General features: G+C 42.4%; 1 protein-coding gene across 13 annotated transcripts in view; it reads right to left on the reverse strand.

Annotated features, from left to right (window-relative positions):
• Positions 1-21,504, reverse strand: part of SLC4A4 (solute carrier family 4 member 4) — a 257,343-nt gene that overhangs the window by 86,083 nt on the left and 149,756 nt on the right. For all 13 annotated transcript variants that reach the window (XM_043545163.1, XM_037896687.2, XM_043545166.1 and 10 more), the window contains one exon: positions 2,253-2,410. In XM_043545163.1, the coding sequence (XP_043401098.1) occupies positions 2,253-2,410 (158 nt within the window). The remainder of the gene's footprint in view (positions 1-2,252; positions 2,411-21,504) is intronic.

Genomic DNA, 21,504 nt, shown 5'->3' on the forward strand with positions numbered 1-21,504 from the left:
AGGTTAAAACAAACGATTGAATGATGAGCTAGTCCATCACAGCCAGTGTGGGCTCTTCTGGGATTTCCTTTATTAGATTTCACAGGATGCAACCACTGCAAATGGCTCCTCATTCCTCACAGAAGCAAGTTAATGAGCCTCCCTACTCTGATTACAACTACCATTTGGTTTGGAGGACAGCAAATGGATAATATTATTTCCTGGAAAAAATGTTAACATGGAAGGACGTATTGTTTTCAATAATGCTCTGGAATAATTTCATGAGGTTATTAAGCTTTTCTACCTCCAACTTCTCGGCTCTCACTATCAGAACAAAGGATGTCTAATTTTACCTCTACTGAGAGACAATCAGACGTGTATTTAAAAAAAAATAAAAGCAGGATCAGGCTAGTGACTGAAGTACTGAAATGTACAGCACCCAGTAATGCTGAGACAGCAAAAACAGTTATTGCTAAAAATAATCCACCCTATTTTTCCCAATCTATTCTTTAAAAAATACCCCATAATATAAACAAATTAAACATACTCAAACATTTCTTAGCATTTCCATTCTAATGCTCCAGTGAAATAGATTTCAGACATGCACACTGCACCATTGTTAATAAGCAATGTTACCTGAACATCAGACACAGGTAAATCTCTTTGAGCCCTGTTCATGACCATTACTGACAAGTTGCCACTTACCCATCATTATTTAACTTGAATATGGGCCATTTTGATTCTGTGTATTTCTGATGTTAGTAATATAAGTTTATAAACTTTAGACCTGTGGACTTTTGACAGATTTATCTTCCCATATCAGTTTTATCTTGTGTCTTAATAGTTTGTTATTCTTTGCTCATGTGAGTACTTTATGTCTCCTCTTATGACATTTCATATGATATATATATCCTCAGACTTTCTCAGCACTGTGCAAATATTACTTGCATCATACAGTGGATGCACATTAAAAAATTTTAAATGTCCACGTAAAAATAGGTATTTGCACACTAATGCTTTAAAAGTTATCAGGACATTTCAAATTCAGTATTTACAGTCAATGTAACCTAAATCTGAAAATTGATATTAAAACACTTGTATGTTGTCAGGTGCTAATATGTAATGGTATTAAGTAGTAATTGTGTATTCTCAGTAATGTATATTAATGAAACACCTCTGCTAGTGAGGTGGAATTGAAAAAGAACATTATGATTTAACTGCAATTCAATCTGTATGCAGATTGTAACTCTTTTGATTATAATTTTATTATGCTTCATTGGTAATTTAAGTACATTTTACTATATACTTTTAATACTAATTACTTTCAGGTTTCTGTCTGGAATACACAAAAAATGCAGCACATGTATCTAAGGTTCTACACTTTTTGAAAGTGACATTGCCGTATATTGCATAGAGAAATAGTATGTAACTGCATAATTAAAGACTGTATTGTTATGCGTATGAATAGACCCTTAACTGTCATATATTCCATTTTGAGAGTTAATGGCCCTGATCCTGCCAATGTTTATGCATATGCTTTATTTTAAACGTATGAGCAATCTCATCCACATACTTGAAGTTAAGTATGTTCACATTTACAGGATCAGGGCTTACATTTTCTAACACAAAAAGGGACATGGTTACTTTAAAAAAAAAAAATCACACTTCTGCCTGAAAAATCTGCACTCCTTCTAATAACAAGGAACACCTACAATGACTATTATTGAAAGATTTTGTCCAATTTATTCACTTTTCATATAGGACAGCACTTTTTTTTTTTTTTAATAATGCCAGGATTTCACCCTTTGCATCTTATCAGTTTCACTGTCCCCCTTTTATTTGTAGGGTTCTTTGAGATAACAAGGGAGAGACAAGCATTTTTAAGAGGAAGAAAATGTACTTATAAAACCAGAAAAAAGTATCAGGGAATTCAAGGATGAGCGTAGTACTTTCTTTCTTTCTTTCCCCCCGCCAGATTTCAAGTTAATTGTGTCCCTTTAGTGTTACATTAGTATGTGCTTATGTATATTCATAGATTAAAGATTATTTTTATAGATTAGATATTTCAATAAATCCAAGATCCCAATTTGATTAAGCAGCAGAAGGGGTGATCCGTTAGCATAGTTCTGACAGTCTTGGTAAAAATATATAAATCCACTGCAAGTTACATTATGGAAAGCAATGGAGAAGGTTCCCTTTTGGGATGGTGTCATTATTTTAAAGGTGAAAACACTTTTCTGATTTATGTTGCATGCTGGGGGAGGCTCTCTTACCGGGTAGGAACGGGGACTTCAGTCAAAGCACCCAGCATAACTGCCTGCTGCAGCCGGACGAAGGCAATGAAAGGGTTTTCCAAGAAGTCTACCTCACCAACCAACACATTGGAGGCCTCAGCATCCCGGGGCAATTTCTTCATAAATTTATTCTTCAGCTGCGGCAGAGAGGGAAAGGGAAAAAAATGGGTTCTCTCATTAGGCAGATTAATATGACTACATAATCAAACTAATCCAGTTTTAGCCCCTCTCCTGTTACACTTCCATGATCTTAGAACATCCACCTGAACATATCACCAACACTTCTTTGCAGCCAATATCTAGTATAGCCATGTTATTTTATCTACTGAGTATAGACACGCACAGTGTTCTTTGTATGACCCACCCCGACCCACTCACAACTGTCAAGCAGAGGTAAGACAGGGAAAAAACACCCACAGTGGTAGTATGTTTCCCCCCACAAGCTAAAAGAAGTCAGACAGTTCTCCCCACTAAAACAGTTAGCAATGCTACCATTAGGGTGGAGAGCCAAGATGCTTCTGGATGAATGGGGACAGGTCATGCCTCTTTGGGCTATAGTTTCTCTGAACTTCTAGTTTCAGGAAGACTGCACTGCATCAGGTCACCTTGAAGTTTTCATTGCAACCGTAAAGGTTAGAAACTTTTAACAAATGAAACCCTACATTCTGCAGGATCTGAGGGCACCAACGGGGAATATGACCCACTTCTACCTCTTTGTAGAACCAGTCAGTATTTGCATAGTATATATCCTTCTGTCCTTGGCACAGTGGGAAAGCGTTAATGGAAGGATGGAGCACTCTATTAGCCTACCTTGGACTTTTAGGAGCAGAGCCGTGATGCTGATAACCCAGATTTCCCCAATCCCAACTTTCCAGAGCCATCCCATTCACTGACCCACTGGGAGCTGTGGCAGCTACTGCAGGAGTTTTTTGTAACTGCTCTGCTGGCCCCAGCCCCTAGGGTGGAGTGCTGAAGCAAGCAGGAGGCTAGCTGGCAATTGCCCTCCACTCTCCACAATGCCCTCTGCGGTCTCAGTGCAGGGCAAAGAATAGCAAAAAGGCAGCCAGGACGGGAGCAGCTGTTAGAAGCAGCCAGTGCAACACAGCTGCAGCATCCACCCATAGGCTTATCCTATGGGGGGTGGGAAAGAGATGTGGCCTATTTCCCCCATGACTTTAAGGGACCAAGGAGAACAAAGGCACATTCAACTCTGGGGAAGGAAGGGGTGAAGGGACCAGAGACACCATTAACTCTGGGGAGAGAGCAGAGGTAAAAATTGGGGGAGAAAGCAATGAGTGAGAATTTCAGAGAGGAGAGAAGCAGGACGACTGGGGTGGGAGAAGGCAGAGCAGGAGAAAGAAGGGGAAGGATTCATGTGTTCCCATGGAATGCAGAGGAGGAAAAGTCCCTTTCTATTGCTGAAGGAACGAGAGAAGGGGAGATGTCTCATGCAGCTGTTCAAACACCTGCCAGTCTCCCCCAGACACACCAGAAAGGGGGAGCAAGCCCCTTGCCCTTCCTCTAATGAAGACCCAGTTTACCAGTTCTCGAGTACGGGCTGGCTAGCGACGCTGGAGGATCAAAGGTCTCCTGCGCGTGTTGCCTCCTTAGTTTTGGATAAACATCCAAACTTCTAGATCTTAATCCATATCCCAAACCTTTGGAGGATCTGCAAACAGTCCTATTAAATCACATTCTAGTAGTGACTCCTTGCTCTTCTACAGCAAGTCTCAGCAGTAGATCTTAAAAGGGCTTTACAGAGGAAGTCAGTATCAGTATCCCCATTTTGCGCCCCAGAAAGCACACAAAGCCCTCTAACAAGCCGAGGTGAAGCTGCTCGAAATGGCAGGATTGGCAGAGACATTCACAATACTCCCATCTCTCCCACAACTGTTGTACTGTCCTGTTGCGGTCCCTGTAATGCAAAACTCTTGCAGCTCTGCGACTGGGAACGAACGAACAAACCAACCAACCACACACACACTCATTTATTTACTCACCCACCCACTCTCCAGTGGAGCTGCAGGAGTTTTATAATTTCATAAATATATAATTTGGAAAACAGTCTAGAAATTATTATATGCTGAGTAGTTTTCCTGAGGGTTCAGTTTTTTTCAGGTGATTCTTCCATTGATGTGCTGCAGGAGTTATTTCCTTTTTTCTGTGTAATTACAAACTTTTTTTTTTTTTTTTTTTTTTTTTTTTTTTAAAGGCACACAGTGATGCCTACAGTTAGGTCTGCCTAATCATCTCCCCGATGGAATCTTCTTCAGTTGTTTTTAAAACTTTCTCAACCATTTGCCTTTTGGTCTGAGATTTGCCATGGTTGGTCTCAGCCCAAGTGAGACCATTTTCCCCCCCAGAGAGGCGCAGGCTGAGCAAAAGCTACTCTTCATAATTGGCAGGGATGTATCTGCCCGAGATCGCCGGCATGCCCTTTGGAAGCCCAATGAAAATCTGTTTGCATTTGGGTGAATAAAAGGCTTCTGGAAACATACACTTTTTCCCCACCCCGCTTTCACATGTTAACGGATTCACTCACTAACAATCTCCCAGCATTCTGTTGGCATAACACCTGCCAGAGTGAGTCCAACGAGCAGAATTTCTCATTTAATGTGCAGGTGAGTATGAAATATTATCTGTGAGGGTCTGCGCAAAATTACAAATGATATGCAAAGGTGTGTATGTCAAGGCGAGGATGGTAATTTAGGGGACAAGACCAGCTAATCCATTAAATTTAGGGGACAAGAACAGCCATGCATACCCTCAATGAATTCATGTACGTTACAAAACAAAAACTCAGCTTGTATTTAAATGTCTATGTGATATTTTTAAAAAAATCGAACTGTACATAACTATTATATTTAAAAGGCAGCAGATGTTAGGCAAGGACTGTTGTTCTTCCCCCATCCTTACCCTAATAATAGACACATTTCCCTTATTCCTGCCACATTATTTAAACATGAAAATAAACGCAGCCCAACCCGAACAGATGTCATTGCAGGTAGTACTTTAGCTATGCAACTAAAGTATCCTCTGATGCTTCCATAACCAAGCAGACATCCATTATTTCTTAATCAAGCCATCACAGTTAAAGTTTTATCCCACCAGAACAACTGCCAACTTGATGGACTCCATTCCCCGCTTCCTCTGGCTCAGAATACCTTCCTCTCGGAACCAAACTTTGCATGGGAGTTTCAAGCTAAATAAATACACTGTTAATGTGGAATATGTACTTAGAGAAACCATAAACACCACTCTGCCAAATCCTCAACTGTTGTGAGTCAGTGGCGCTCCACTGACTTCAGTGGAGAAATTCATTTTAATGGAGCTATGACAATTTACACCAGTTGAGGATCTGGCCTCATTGCCTCCCAAAAGCCCCAGAGTACATGCAAACAGCATGTTTTAATATTTATAAGCAGGAAAACATTAAATGCATGGGAAAAACATGAGGCTTATGCTAATTCCCCTAACCAAATCTCTGCTCGTTTTAAATTTAGGCTGCTAAATAATTCCCTGCTTGCTAAAGCAATGCTGGAAGAATCAACACATACACAGGAGTCAGGACATGCTCTGCTGAGGTCGTCAAGGAATTCTCTCACTCAGTTCTAGCCAGGGTTGGATTTCCAATTAGGTACAGTAGGCACGTGCCTAGGGGCGCCTAAAAGTCGAAAGTGGGTTAAAAGTTTCATTTTTTAAGGAAAACATGAAGGTCAGCTGTAGGCAGGGGGGCCCTGAAGATGGTGTGCCGAGGGGCACGTAAGGTGTAACTCTGGCCCTGGTTCTAGCTAGTCTGTAAATTCCAGAAGGCTTTACACTGCCAGGAAGGGCTGGGGAGAGGTAGTGAGCAGGGTCCACTGGTGCATGGAAGCACAGCATTTCCTGCAGGCTGGCCCTGAGGAGAATCCAGCAGGGACAGACCCGCTGCTGGCGGGAGGAGCAGACTCGGAAACTTAGTGCCTCTGATCAAGCAGCACGAAGGAATACCTGCTTCCCAGGTCTCTTTCTCCATGCAACATGCTTCCTTCTCCATAGCACACAGGACATCAAACCCGTAAGAGACATCAAACCCCATCTCTCTCACAGTGATCCCATTCTCCCCAAGGAGGAGTCGTGAGGAAATCATAGCGGCTCAGGAATCAGGACCTGCAACTTGCTCCCTGTGGGGCTGTGCAACAGGGATTTAGCAAAGCCACGTTTCACAACGCGGATTTGAAACTAGTTTGTGCACTAATTTCTGGGGAGTATCAAGTTGGAGGTTATAGGCACAGCAAACATTGAAAGGCTTGTTAGTATTTGTAACCAATGTTTTCTCAACTTCTGGGGTAAGACACATTGCCATGCCTCACTTCACAGTGATGTAGCACATCAGCAATGGAGGAATCAGGAATGGTCTAGTTATTACATAGTCCTGCCTTGAGTGCAGGGTCTGGACCCGATGACCTACTGAGATCCCTTCCAGTCCTACACTTCTATGATTCTGACTCTAACATTGCCAACTGTACCTGGTGTGTGGATGAAAGTATTAAGATGTATATCTTTCCATCAATATCAAGTATGCAGAAAGACCATCTATGGTGAGACACAACATGCTCACAGACATTCTCCCAGCAGATGTTTGCTCCCTAGGGATGGGGGTGCCTTTTTAAATGATACTGAAGGCATGAACAGCAAACAGGATCAAAATAAATGGACCACTACTCTCTGAAACACAACCATGCACTTGGCACATGCAACTCCCTAAGTCACTGTGTGATCATATTGCTGTAATCTTCATCCTTCCTTGTTCCATGTCTCCCTTTTCTTTGTCACCCTCACTTGTGGTGTCAGGGCTAAAATTTAGGCTACTCAAAAAACAAAGCAAAATAAAACTTTTCTAATAAAGTCAGTTAAACTGAGAGCAATGTAGCTACCTACTCTACTACGTCATTTATAAAACCCAGGCACTTTAATAGCAAGAGAATGAATTGTTAAGGACACCATCAATCTTGTACTATCCACATAACAAACAGAGGTGTTATTCCCATCACGTAGGAATATGCATAATCACAGTACAAGGAGCCTGATTCTCCACTGCCCAGCCCCTTGTGTAGTCATGTACCACAGTGTAAAGTGGGTATAAAATGCTACCAAGACTTTATACCCATTTTGCACTCACTTTACCCAGGGGTACATGACCGTGCCAAGTGCTGGGCAGTGCAGAATCAATCCCAAGAACCTGAACTCTGACCCATGTAGGGGCCAGGTGGTGATTATGCTGTGCATTACTCAGACAATGTCCTTTATATTGAAGGGATCTCACACCCGAATACAAGATGCCAACGGACAACAAACAGTGACTCTCAAGTTATACCAGGGACATGGAAGCGGTGAGAGAGGAAGAACCTGAAGCAATCACATATGGCACATGCCTCCTGGCTATATTCTGACTCAATGTAGTTTTCTAGTGAAGACAAGCCCTAAAGTTTAGCCAATAGAGCTAACCCTGCTCCAGGGTCAGATTGTGCCCATGCGCACGTGTGTACACATATTAGAGAGAAAGAATACTTATACATTCTTCATATTTTCTCCTATTTCCAATGCCAAATAAAATTAGTTTCATTTACAATAATGGTCACTGCTGACTGTTACATAAGGGGATAATCAATTTGGGGCAGCCCCAGAGGTGGAAACCCTGTTTTCTGATCTGATCAGATCAGAAACAGGGAGAAAAATTCTGGTCTTTGCATTCCATCTAAGGTTGGGTAACCAGAAGGCCTGTCCTCAAAGGTACTTTTAAGAATACTGGCTGCGGTCAGCATAAGCACAGATAAAGCCTAAAAGACAGGAGCAGTGCTAGATGAGGTGACATAGGGTTAAGACACAAGGAAGGAAAGAAGTGTTGAGATTTCAGTCACAATCTTAGCAGTGCCTCTAGAAACTCAACAAAGTGCCAAAAACACACAAGAGCCTAATGGGGGTTTAGATGTTTTATTTATATGTTTCCAGTAATTGTTCTTTAAAACAAGACAGGACTGGACCTAAGGTCTTATACTGTGCTCATCACCGTTGTATCTGAGTGCCAGAGGGACTTTACTAACCAGCTTCTCCCTGATCAGCCAACTGCCAGAGTTATTCTCATTTATGTGTCTTCCCTGAAAGTACAGCTATAGCTTCAGACTAAAAATAGTTCCTTAGAGCCTGAAGGTTATTCTTCTAATCTCTCCACCTACATCCCATAATTGCACCACTCAGGATGTGAGAATACCCACTGCGCAATAAAACAGGCATTGTCTAGGCAACAAAATGTAAGTTTGTAGGCTAAATAACGTAGTCAACGTAATCAATTACTTTTGACTTCTTAGGTGGGAAAACACTGCAGTAGAAGTCTAATTAAAGAAAAGCATCTCTTGGCTGCTTTCCTGTATCTTCCTGGCGGTAGAAATCTACGAGCACAGGCTTTGGTTTAGCACTGGACTGCACACACTTCTGCTGCATTTATTAAATTAGCCCAAGAGGGACTCCTGCGTGGCAGGCCTGTACCCGAGCCACTAGTCCTGCGCATCACACTTCCCCAGTGACAGCAGCAGGAAATCTCCTGGAGCAGCATGTCCGTTTTCATGTGACTGCTGCCGCCATGGTTCCACTGGGGGCTGTGCCCGTTTTTGGCAGGGGCAAGACAACTAAAAGAACGATGGGGGTGTGGGAAAGCAGTGGGAAGTGCAGAGATCAGCACACGCTCGTAGTGTGGCCTACTATGCAGCCTCCCAAATCAGTCGGACACCAAGCCGTTCTGACACGTTTTTCCAAAATGCTCAGTCTTAGTCTAATTTTGATTTTTACCATCGACTTCAGTGACAGTCGAGATAGACCAACGCTGAGTCCTTTTGACAATCTAGCCCTTTATATTTACTGCTGCCCCTGGCAGTTTTGAGGTTACTATGAAATAATAACAGGACTTTTTTTTAAAAAAAATTATTAAAGAAAGAGGGAGATTTTAGGCACTGCATGGTAGTTCACGGAATTCATAGGCAAAAGAAACCCAGAAGTATACCTGTCCCAGTAAGTCTGGGGAGGCTTTGGCAGACTGGTTAGGGAATGGAGGCAAGGGAGGAGATCCTGCTTGAAAAACAAGCAATCGAGAGACATGAAACCATGATATGAATCCCTAATTAGCACTATGTCGTCCTTTTGGAGAGCTGCTCCAGAAAGTAGAGAGATTGGGAAAAAAAGCTGATTTAAGCATTCTGCTCAGCAGTAAGAACCTGAGGGTGAAATCCTAGTCCTGCTGACTTCAAGATTTCACTCTCAAGGGTATGTCTACACTGCAGTTAAACTCCCGCGACTGGCCTGTGTCAGATAATTTGGGCTAACAGGGTTCAGGCTGTAAAATTGCAGGGTAAATATTCAGGCTCATGCTGGAGCCCAGGATCTGGGATCCTCACCCTTCACAATGTCCCAGAGCTCAGGCTCCAGACCGTCTGAATGTGCACACTGCAATTTTACAGCCCCGCAGCCCAACCCCCTTGAGTCCTGGTCAGCTGATCTGGGCCAGCCCCACGTGTTTAACGGCAGTGTAGACATTCCCTTGGCTAGACTCTGAGGGTAAGAATCAATGATTCCATCAGGGGATGGCTGGAAAATGGAATTGTTTGTTTGTCCAGGGCACTGGGACTGAAAATAAGAGATTGGCTAGGACTGTGTTTCAGCAAAACAGCCCACATTAAACTTTGCTAAACAGGTTACGCCAGCGGTTCTCAACCAGGATTATGCAGAGGTCTTCCAGGAGGTACATAAACTCATCTCGGTATTTGCCTCTTTTGACAACAGGCTACATAAAAAGCACTAGCAAAGTCGGAACAAGCTAAAATTTCACACAAACAAAATGAGAAAGTCAGCAATGTTTCAGTAATAGTGTGCTGAGATATTTTTATGTCTGATATTGGAAGCAAGTAGTTTTTAAATGAGGTGAAACTTGGGGGTATGCAAGTCAAATCAGACTCCTGAAAGGGGTACAGTAGTTTGGAAAGGTTGAGAGCCACTAGGTTAAACATGCGATGATTTAGTTGTTGGTCCTGCTTTGAGCAGGGGGTTGGACTAGATGACCTCCTGAGGCCTCTTCCAACCCTAACCATCTATGTGGCTAAGTGTTTTGCTGAATAGAGAAACTGAAACGCATGTGTACGTGCTTTGACAAGTCAGAGCCTCGGGGAGGAAGCTCAAGGCCTGATGTTTGGGAGGGTATGTCATTTTGGTGGATCAGGCCCATTTATCCTTAACCTACTCTTTTAAAATGAAAGCCGCGTGAGTGAAGAGATATCATTAACATATTTTCTGTTCCAGCTAAGCATTGCAGCAGCGTGCAAAGCTTTTCTTAATTCATTTGCAGCAAGTTCAATGATGGGACAACTGCAAATCGGTGCTTAAGATCCATTTTGAACCCTTCCCCCAAGCACCTTCTAAAAAGATCCAAGTCCTCAGCAGAAACAGCCTAAAAAAATTAAATCATCTCAATCGTAACCACTCCTGCTACTCTTTCTATGCGTTGCTAAATCGAACACGTTCTTCTGATCTGACCATTGAGGTCATTAGACATCGAACATTTTAACACTGAACTTCTAAAGGGGCACAGTCAACTAGAAAAATCACACTTCCACTGGACATATTTTTAACCAACTGCTGTTACAAGCCTCCCCTCCGATTACAGGAAGTGAAAGAGATTAATGTACAAACATTATTTCTACTAGGTCAGTTTGTTTACAATGTGCATCTGGTAGCACGACGTGTCTCGTCGGCTTGACTGTTTTGGTGATGACCAGCTATACTTTCTACCTCTTGTACTAGCACAAGGCTATCGTGGTCATGCACTACACTGAGCGAAACTCACATGCACACTCCTCCTCAGAGTCTGAATGTGGTTGCCAGCAACACAACAGCAGAGACGCTGCCTTCCAGGGAGGCAGGATAACCTTCTTGTGGTTAAATCACTGGTCTAGAAATTAGAAGACCTGGATTCAATTCCCTATTCCACTACACATTTCCTGTGTGACCTTGGACACGTTACTTAATTTTTTATGTGCTTCAGATCCCCCTCAGTAAAATACAAATAGCATCACTGCCTCTCTCCTACATTTTGGCGGTCTTTTCTATTTACACGGTAAGTCCTCTGGAGGAAATGTACAGTGCCTAGCACATGGGGTCCCAAACTCAATTCCCACATCTCCCACTCTGGCACTAATACAGACAATAAATAGCCACCACCACAGTGAGGTTTCCAAGTTTCGGGTCAGCACAGTAAGTGTATTTCCCAGAGCCCTGCATGGAGCCATGAAGCAAGTGGAGTCAGTCAACAGTTTCCTTCACTCTCAGTGAGGGGACCTAATTCCTCCCATCCCAGCCACATGCACCAGGGACAGTGGGCCAGGTGAGCACTTGGCTTCCCAGCTCCTGCGTGGTGCTATGGAGCACTGGGCTCCTAGGGGGGAAAGGGCAGCAAGATGGTAGGTCTTCATTCCCTGGCATTTGTCTGCAGGTTCTGGGAGAGTACTGGGAAACTGAGGCCTTACCTCAGTGCTGCTGCTACTGACAGCGCCAGCTGGCAGGAGCGTGTGCAGGGGGAAGCTATGGCAGTTGGACGCAGGGTGGCCCCAAGCACATTTGGAGATTCTGGTCTCACATCTGCCTTCCCATCCTGTACTGACAACTTAAGTGGTTTGAAATCTAGCATTGTCTGTCTGTCTAAAGTACTTATATGGACCCGTTGCTGTAGTGGCTTGGGCCAGCCACCCAAGAACAGACCCGTTAGTCAGGCAGACTTGAAGTCAGGCGGCTAATCTGTGCCACCGCCCATACAGCAGCATCCACACTGCTATTTTTAGCACACTAGCTTGAGCAGAGCTAACGAGGGTCTGTCTACCCAGGCCAGGAGGCATGCTTCCAGCTGCAGCGTAGACCTACCCTAAGTCAATGTTTCTCAACAACCTGCCCGTGGACCGGCGCCAGTCCCCGGTATCGAAAAGGTTGTGAAACATGGCCATAAGTGACTTAGAAGCACAAGTCCCCTGGATTCCCCTGCTCCCCAAAAATCACTCATCACTTTTCAAAATCTTGGCCTACATTCTTTGGGGCAGGAACAGTCTCTTCCTAGGCGTTTCTGCAGCACCCTACGCAAAGGGGTCCTGACTCTGACTGAGGCCTTTGGTGCTACTGCAAAAAACAAACCAAAAACACTGAACACAGAAGAGGGGCAGGGACTGCCCGAGATACACTGCTCTTCTTCGGTGGTGCCCGGCACATATGGGCAGTATTTCACAGGCTAATCCAGAAGACGACTCTGGGAAAGCAGGAATTTCAATAAGTCAGTCACTAACTATGGCGTTTAAAAAACCTACACAGCTGAACTAAAACTTTTCGTGGAGAACCCCTCAAGCTGAATGGAGAAGCCCTTTAGCTAATCACATTATTTTAATGATGTTTCAGCTGTTGAGAAGCAGCCTGTAAATAATACTTAGAATTAATCTTAAGAAGAGCCTGTTTGCATGTGTGTGTGTGTGTGTATTAATATTTGATCACTTCTGGCCTAATGAGAAGCTGCCAAATAAAAACCTCTGTCACATGAGCTAAAGTCAAGGTAAACCACACCACCAGTTGCAGAACAACTGCCAGCAGCTCTCTCAGAACTTGAAGGCTACAGACCTGCAAAAGCTTAAACTGCTTGTTCCTTTGAGACTGTGTGCTGCATTGATGCCAGATGGCGTCAACAGAATACCTACTATGCATGCATTTGCAAAGGATAACTTTATAGGAACTGTGACTGATGCTTCTTGTTATTGCTACTTGACTTTGGCTACCAGGCAAATAGCGAGAGCAACACTTACTGATGATCTGAGAACAGCTGAGGGTATGAATGCTATATCAGCAGGGCACAAGTAGCATTCTCACAAAAATATGCACGCACATTGTACCTGTACTTGCACACATTCGGACACATTTCACTCCCTGTATTTCTGTGCCAATGGGTTTTTTTGCAGTTACACCCTGCTTTGAAAATCTGGCCCCAAACAGAAGCATGAAAGAAAAAAATTTCTGTAAACCTAAGTCCCTGTCACTTGTTTGATCTGACCTAAAAGGAAAGGATTGCACATGCTGTCCTATCCTTAACTGTATACACAGGCCAGTTCTCTGCATGAAAAACCATTACCCCAAGACCCAGCTGCTTTACTGAGGAGAGACAAAAAACAATTATTCAAGACTGATACCATTACACAGGTACATGGAAACATTAATATCCTGGGCCAGATTTATAACAAAAGCCTCAATAAAACAAGATCAGCGCTACATGCTGTTTGTAACTCATCTGCTGCAGTAAACTTCATGACATGCCTTCCTCCTGTCATCTTTGAAATGCAGGTTACAGCTCCCCATCCCATTGGGCTAAAATCTTTCAGTCACCATCACCACTGGAATGACATGATCAAAGTAAACACCACTGGGTTTAACCATCAAGAATGTTGCTTACTTGGGGGTGGGGGGGAGGAAATTGTATAGTTAGAGTGAAGGAACAAAAGCCCAAGAATGTAACCTTGTGGAAGGCATGCTCTGGAAAAGCAAAACTACCAAGGCCAGCTCATTACGCAGAGAGCAAAATTCTACCTTACAGAACACTTTACACTGACTATTTCTCAGAAACGTGTACTTTCTCCATCAAGGTCCTGCTGCTTCACTTTGGAGGAAGGGCAGTTAAGGGAAGGGCAGGTCATGTAAGCTTTACTTTGGGTCAGATCAGAACTCAGCTCACTGAGTAATGCCCAAAGTAATGGGTTTTTTTTGTAAAAACCCAAGCACTGAAAGCTATTTATAGTGATCTTAGATGGACAGAAGCTCCACTTAAAGGACAGCAAACAAATTGTACTCCAGCTTAAAGAAGGTGTTCTGGAAAAAAAGGTTACTTCACTATGGGCCTGACCCAAGGCCCACTGAAGTCAGCAGTCTTTCCATTGACCTCAATCAACTTTGGTTTAGGTCCCCTAAGAGGACTCTGCTGTCCAGTGTCAGTGCTTAGTTCCTCACCAACACCATCACGCCAGTTCCTTGGACCCCATTCTGCTTTCACGCTGGTTTTACCATGGTGTAACTCCATTTACTTACACGGAGTTGTTGGCAATTCACACACTGCGTGAGCAAAATCAGGCCCTTTATCTTTCTTGGCCTGACCCAACTCCCATTCAAGTCCGCTGAAAGACTCCTATTGACTTTAATGGGCAATGGCTTGGGATCTGTGAGAGGAACATATTACTGGAGTCTCCACCCTCACAGCTGATGAGATGTGGCCAACAGTTGTCTTGTCCAAGCCTCTATGCAGGAGAAGGCATCAATTAGATACCCTAATATTGACTCGAATTCGCACTGACCCCCTGTAAATGTCACAGCAGTTAAATCTCTGGCTTCCCTGGCAGATTAGCAGGGAATCTTTCTTCCCCTGCAAGTACTTGTAAGTGCTGTTTTAGCAAGGAGAGCAACATCAACATGGTATGATCGCCGAACTCTAGACAAAACAGCTCCCCCAGCTAGAGGGAATTCTTTTGGAGCTGGTCTCTGAATTAAGCACCATTTACCTCTGGCACTTAGAAACACATCACCAATTTAAACAATTCAATACAATGGGATATTCTAACAGGGTGGCTTGCTCTTTAGGGCTGGGGGGCCTAGGGCTAGCCAACCCTGATTATGGAGGTGCCATAGCTGGGTTGAATCAGGCAGTTCCACTATAAAAACAGCATGAAGCTGCAGTGAAAGGGGGCTGCCTGGGGACTGCAGAGACAGCTAAGAGTGAGCAGTCCACCCCCATGAGCATCTTAGTTATACAGATATAAGTTGGTGGTGTAGACCAAACTTTAGTAAAGGGCTCTGAAGAGGGGGAGGAATTGTTAGCAGGGTGCCACAGAGTGACCTCTGGCCACAAGATGTCTGACTCTGTTACAGATGTGGATAGTGTTCTGAAATCACCCCAGCACATGAAGTGCCATCAGTTCAATTAGTCATACAAGATTTTAACACAACACAAACTGTGAAATGATACAGTTACAATTTGATCAGAAGGAGGCCAAAACAAATATCCTGAAGATGTATTTCCCCATGAATCTCAATAATAGTAACATTCTAATCAGTTCTCTGTATGGCTAATGGAAGGCTAAATGTTTTGTGGGTGCAAGAAGAAAGGACCTGGCTTCCTTCCACTTCCAAAGTGAACAAATTATGCTATATTGAAACTCTCATTTCTGACAATGGTAGGAGGACAGTGTATCTAAAGCTACTTAGCTCAGTGGTTTGAGCATTGGCCTGCTAAACCCAGGGTTGTGAGTTCAATCCTTGAGGGGGCCATTTAGGGATCTGGGGCAAAAATTGGGGACTGGTCCTGCTTTGAGCAGGAGGTTGGACTAGATGACCTCTTAAGGTCCCTTCCAACCCTGATATTCTATGATTCTATGATTAACTTAAAGGGATGCTGTCAAGTTAAAAAGACTCATTGCTGAAAGAAACATCCTTGCCTATGCTACCAACAACACCTTTCTGCGCATTTTAAAAGTCTGATCTACTTTATGCCCTTTTTCCTTTTTGTATTTCAGCTCAGGCAATCATAGCATAGTATATTTCACTTTTGCTTCTACTCAATTTCACTTTCAGATTCTTGCCCACTAGCACAAGCAACCAATATTTTGCAACATAAGTGTACTTGTTTAAAAAAAGTTCTCACTGGAATTTTAAAAAAATCATTCTGGAATTCCTTTAGTGCTACATGTTTTGCCTGACCATACTCAAAACCCGTTACACAGAAATGTTGGGGTTTTTATTTTTATTTTTTACTGCTGAGTAGTGGGGAAAAAATTGAGCAAGTAAAAACTAGTCTGTTGGGCAATCTGTGTATTTATGCGTATAAACAAAATAAATGAAGTCTTGGCATTAACTAGCCTTCCTGGAAATGTCTGTTTCCCTTTTTTAAAAAGGCGTCAGCTAAACGTACAGGAAGAGAAAGTCATTTGCATTTGAGACCCATGGAGTAAAACTAGGTCATCCATGCTGACAGATCTAGAAATTAGGAATCCCTGCTGGTGATTTGGAAGATTAGTCCGTTCCATTTAAACAGTAAAAATTAGCCAAGCACCCTCACAAAAATCAATCAATGGACTGAGTTCCAAACAGCAGGAAGTCCTCAGCCCATCCCTCCCAGGAAGAGAATGAGTGCTTCTCTGATCCAGCCAATTTCTTTTTAACTTTAGAATTAGCTTTGGCAGAGGCTTCTGTTGATATGGAAACACTGATTTGGGTAAGCACTGCACACATCACACCAAATAAGAAGGGTTTTGTGCATCTCTTTGACTAAGCACTCCAGCTGACCACACTCATTCAAAGCCTTTTTCCATCCCGAACACAAGTCTTGCCAGCTGGAGAACACACTAGTTCACTCTATTATCTATATATCAATACATATATATATATATATATGTATACGTTACTGCACATACTCAACAATGAAAGACGCTAACATACCCAACAGACCTCCAATAAGATATCTGTCCATCTTTTCTTCTATTTCAAATATAAGCCACCAGAAAAGAGCCTTTGGGGTTGCCAAGCTCATTTTAACAAAGCACGAAGGACCAACAGATTTTGCACAGTACTGGGAATGCCAGCACTATTATGTGGTAAAGAGCATCAGATTCCCAGGTTCCTGTGGAGTATTCACTATTTCTTCAAACAGAGGTAGCATTATGAGATTCAAGAGACTGACAAAGGATAGATTCAAATTCACATGAAACATACAAGACATTGAGTTCAACTTCTGTTTGCAGACAAAGATCTGTCCTGTGAGCCAAACTGCCACTGAAAAAAAAAAAAATCCCCAGGATACACAAAACTATTAAATATAGGCAGTTGACGTATGAGCCAACTCCATATCATGTCACTAACAATGTGAGTAAGGTAGTGTTTGGTGAATCAAACAGCATAGCCAGCTTGTGCCCCTCAAATTCTGTGAGAGTCAGCTGCACAAAGGGGAGGAAGGATCTGTTTATGAATGAGGCCTGAGACAGGGATTTAAGGGATCAGAGCTCTATACCCTAACCACTTGTATGACCTTAGGCAAGCCCCAACTTCTGTGCATCAGTTTCCTAATAGGGGGGTTGGGAGAAAATTAATTATAGGTATATTGCACTTTCCCCCCTCCAGCTAAGGATTGCCAAAGTTAGATTTTAAGGGACATTGCCAGATGGAAACAGAGCCTAGATTTGGATCTTGTAAAAATAAGCTTTCATGTAAGTCCTATAATATTTCCTTGAATTAATCATACGTTAGCTCATTTGTAAACATTCTCCTGCATGTTGGCAACTCAAATATTGCAAGAACATGCCAGTGCATGAGAGCCTACAACAAAACAGAACAAAGTCGAGTAACTACAGTGGTGAAAACGACTAGTCTCTTTTCACTGAAAATCAGAGCTAGAGGGGAAGAGAATCTCAGTGAAATTCAGAGACATCACGCTGGGAAGAGTAATAAACATCAGTGATGACAGAAAGATGACACAAATTATCTATCGCAATTAAAACCAAAGGCAGAAAACAACAAGACGAGACTCAATGTTTGGCAGAGGTGCTTTTCACTTGGCATAGGCATCCATTTTTATTACTGTATAAATCCAAACATACAAGAACACGAGCGAATACCTCTGAAGACATATCATCTGTAACTGGTATACGCTCAATGGGAAGGATAAACCTGGACAGCAGTAATGCTGAGAAAACCCTCATGTGGTGGTGTTAAACAGAAAATCTGAATGAAGTTTGCAATGCCCATAAGCAGTAAAACTAGGTCGCTCCAGTTTTGGGCTGCATACACAGAGGCATTAAAACATCCCAGAGAAGGGATCTAATAGCCCTCTCTTTACAACTCTGCTGCAACAGCACCTGGAATATTGTATTTATTTCTGGGAATCTCGTTACCAGAAGGATGTTGACAAGCTGGTGTCATTCAGAGAAGAGCAATAAAAAAAATGATCAAGTGATTAAGGGGGATAAATGTATAAGGAAAGTTTTAAAAAGTGCTAAATATACAGTATGTATAACTTGATTCAGAGATGACTAGCAGCCCAATCTTCTCCCATTTAATTCACAGATGACTAGCAGCCCAATCTTCTCCCATTTAAATAAATAGGAAAATACTTATTGCTTTCAATGGAAGCAGGACTACGCCATAAGAAAGCATAGGACAATTTAAAGAGTTTGAACACCAAGGAGGAAGAGGAATTATTTAGTGTGATGTGTGGGGGATAAAACTAGCAAAAATGGGGTAAAGTGTGGGTAGTTGGAAGGTTTTTCCTAACATTCACTGAAATCTCTTAGCATGTGGAGTACCCTCTCATCTGAAGTGGTGGAAGCTCCATCCCTTGGGACATTGCAAACTAGGCTGGGCAAAACACTAGAATATTTGCTGTGAAGAACAATCATGCATTGTTGGGCAGGGAGATGCACTGTATGGACTAAAGTTTTTTCCTTCTATGGTTGGCTAAATGCTGAGAAGTTTTTTCAGGTTATATCAGGTTTTGCAATCCAGGCACTATTTGTAATATATTTTAAAAATTATCCTTACATATATTATTAGCAGGCGTTCCCCCTTAACTACACCATGAACATGAAAGTATTTCCATGTCGTCCTTCTACTTGACTAGGTTATGGTCTGTTCACTGTGAGGAGAAGGATTCCAGGGTACCCAAGAGTTCTCTTCTATGTAAGCAGTTAATGGTAACTATACACTCCAAGGCTTGTCAGATTCTTCATCATGACCACTTCCCAAACGGGTGGAGCACAGGAAGGAAGCAAAAACAATCTGATGCAGCAATAATAATCTCAATAATGGTTTTCCTTTCCTGAAGGATTCACCTGTATTTTCTAGAACAAACCCTGCAAGGATCTATCCAAGTTAATCTGCGAGGCTGGTATTTTTTGACAGAGTTCAAAATGTTAATTATGTCCCTTACACTGGTGTAATTGCGATATGGTGTTAACAAAGACAAGAAATATTCTCTCTCTCTTCATATCGTCTGAAGAATCCCCCATCACTATGCTCTGCTCTTGGGACACACAGAACATCAGTTCAGACTTTTATTTATAAATTGGAAAACAGAAAGCAAAAACAACATTTGTCCAAAAGCACCAGGACCTTTCCTTGTTGGGCTAACTGTAAATAACTGCTATGTTGCCCACAGCTGGTGTCTTCTGAAATACGATAAATGAAGGCAACTGATTTGCGTAAGCTCCTACATCAGGAGGGAAGCAATGGGTGTTCTGTCAACACTAGCACGTGCTAAAAATGGACCACGCCTCCCCTTTAATTATTTTTTATAGATTTGCCAGGGGAAAAAGTAAAACCGATAAATCATGCTTAAAAATAGCATTTTGTGTGATTCATTTAAGTTCAGGTTAATAATCAGCACTAATAGGTTCTAGTGGAGAGGTGTGACTGACTCAGGACCATGCTCGCTTCTGAAAGAAGCTCATAATGCAGAATCAATTTGCAGTTACTTGTGCAATCTAAATTTAACAAGGTACAATAAGTCACTTTGTCACTGCCGGGGGGGGGGCGGGGGGGGCACTCTAGCCCACTGGCAATGAACTCAGGCTTCCAGTGCCCTAATAAGTGCTAGTTTAAGACTAAATCAAGATTGGATGTCCTTCTAAAAGAAATATGCTCTAGTTCAGCCAGAAGTTACGGGCTGGATGCAGAAGACAATGGATGACGTTCTACGGCCTGTGTTATGCAGGAGGTCAGACTAGATTATCACAATGGTGCATTCTGGCCTTAAAAATCTGTGAAAGCGAACAGCGCCCTGCCCCTGACAGGGGGAGATGTGGAGTAGTTATTTCCCTCTAGAAGGTTACAGACATTCCCACTCCTGTGGCTCAGCTCTAATAGGAAGAAAAGGAAAATGAGAGAGGGAGGCAATAAGGCCCTTTCTACACTGCACTCACTATGTGAGGCCCAGCATGCCGCAAATTAGACTGTTTCACAATTATAGCCTGGTTATGATCATGGTGACTTTGACATTCCCCTTGTAAAAAGCGAGAAATGCCAAATAATGGGACACCTTTTACCCATGGCCGGATGCCAACATAACACCTTTCCACTGACAGGGACAGACTCTGCATGGTCACAAGGGACTTGCTTTGGCAGGTAAGCCGCTACACAGTGTAGCCTAAAACCATAATCACAGCCTCAGCACCATCTGCAAATATACAGGTTTGAGATATGTACACAGTCTCTCTATAGGATGTCGTGTGTGTCTGTGGGGGAAACGTAATATCTAAATTCAGGTTGTTCTTTGTGTGCATTTAAGATCCACAGTTCAGATTTTCTGCGAACTCACCATTTTGGCAACAGACCTTACTTTTTCTTGTTGTTACTGAGGCTTCAAAATAATCCATTTTCCATGAGTTACGTGCAGGAAAATGAGTGAAACGTATGATTTTAAACTTAAACTAGACACTCCTCTTTTCTCTATCTTAGAAACCCAGCACAGAGCTTTATCACTTCAGGCTTTCCACATCATTTTATTATCAGCTGTATCTGTTTCTGATGACAATGTCATCCTATTCCAAGTACAAGAAAGAGACCTTGGATAAGTATTATGCAAAGGAAATTTCTTAACCCCGCCACTATTTATGGAGCAACCTGTTCTTTGATACAGGTCTAATCTGACTGCTTATCACATGGAGTCAATAACCTGCAGTCAATAAAGCATATTTTTGTATTGGGAGAGAGAGGGGCAGATTTACACTAAACTAGTGACAAGATTATTATTATTTTTTTAAGTAAGTGGTGATAAAGGCAGGCAATTTGTTTTCCAAAGATAAGATCACAGCATAAAGTGCAAAGATAGTCTATAATTATCTAAGGTAGTCTATATAATTATCTATCCATTTAGATCACAAACAACCATAAAAATAAAACAGGTATTTTGCAACTATCGAATACTTGTGAGGTTTACACATTTTGGCCTCAATTCAAAAAAGCACATAAACATGTCCTTAACTTTAAGCATGTGCGTAAGTTCTATTGACTTCGATAAGTGTCATTCCTGAACAGAGCCTTTGAAAGGTTCTTCTCTTTACATCTTCAGAGGTGGGCATATATACCTTTTTTAGGTCAGTGATGATTTACACCACGTATACTGGTTTCAGAAGATGGAATCAAAAGTAAC

This window comes from Chelonia mydas, chromosome 4 (genome assembly GCF_015237465.2).
Source record: "Chelonia mydas isolate rCheMyd1 chromosome 4, rCheMyd1.pri.v2, whole genome shotgun sequence".
NCBI lineage: Eukaryota > Metazoa > Chordata > Testudines > Cheloniidae > Chelonia > Chelonia mydas.